The following is an 854-nucleotide window of genomic DNA, read 5'->3' as shown; positions in this document are numbered from 1 at the left end:
AAAAAAAAAAAAAATCGTTTGTCTATATGAGAACCAAAAACTTGCAAATATTCAGGCCAAGAAACATCAACTATACCAGTAAAATAATGGACGAAAATTAAAGAAAAATGGTCAATATATAACGAATAAAATACGAATTACGGATAAATGGTTCATACCTAATCGATCCAATACGAATTACACAGTTTACATAGAAGACAATATGTAGGATAATAATTAAGCAACATGAAGTTGAGTTCTATAAACCGAAATGCACAACGAAAGAGAGATAGATTGTGGGAGACAGAGAAAGTACTAAACTATGAAAAAAAAAAAACCTTCAAATCGATATTGGAACGCGCCGATAGACAGTGACCGAATTCTGGATCCCTCTGAATGTTCTTCCATTTCCCGACGCCGTGCTTGTCTACACCCGCTCGCAGAGCTTCTTCCTCTTCAGTCGTCCATTTCTGCTTGGGATTTCCCATCGTTCTCTCTCTCTCTCTGAGACAGACGCAGTCTCTGCAAAACGTTTGATGGTTGTACCCCTGAAGAACCCTCGAAAGCAACTACAGTGTCCAAAAGGAACCCGTTTCGGTGAGAGTCCTCCGTTCCCTCCGGAAGATGGGTTTAATTAAGGCTGTGTTTGGTAGCGAAATGAAGAAAAGTCTTCTTAGTTTAAGAAATTGTGTTTGTACTCATCATGTTCCTTTTTTTTTTCTTTTTGGTGAGGGTGCTCAGCATGTCCTGACCCAAGGGAAGATGTTTTCTTGAATTTTAAAATAAAATAAGAATTGTCAAATTTCTTTTGTTAAAAAAGAAAAAAAAAATAAAACATGAGAAAATACAAAAGAACTTTTTTTTTTTTTTTTTTT

At 35.8% G+C, this 854-nt stretch overlaps 1 protein-coding gene across 1 annotated transcript in view; it reads right to left on the bottom strand.

The window, feature by feature from the left end:
• Nucleotides 1-631, bottom strand: part of LOC122061030 (telomere repeat-binding factor 4-like) — an 11,352-nt gene extending 10,721 nt beyond the window's left edge. The window contains exon 1 of the mRNA XM_042624195.1: nt 318-631. Coding sequence (XP_042480129.1) covers nt 318-467 — 150 coding nt within the window. The 5' untranslated portion in view covers nt 468-631. The remainder of the gene's footprint in view (nt 1-317) is intronic.
• Between the last annotated feature and the right edge of the window lie 223 nt (nt 632-854).

The sequence above is a fragment of the Macadamia integrifolia genome, chromosome 14 (genome assembly GCF_013358625.1).
Source record: "Macadamia integrifolia cultivar HAES 741 chromosome 14, SCU_Mint_v3, whole genome shotgun sequence".
NCBI lineage: Eukaryota > Viridiplantae > Streptophyta > Magnoliopsida > Proteales > Proteaceae > Macadamia > Macadamia integrifolia.
The sequence above is the reverse complement of the archived record's forward strand: the minus strand, read 5'-3'. Positions and strand labels throughout refer to the sequence as shown.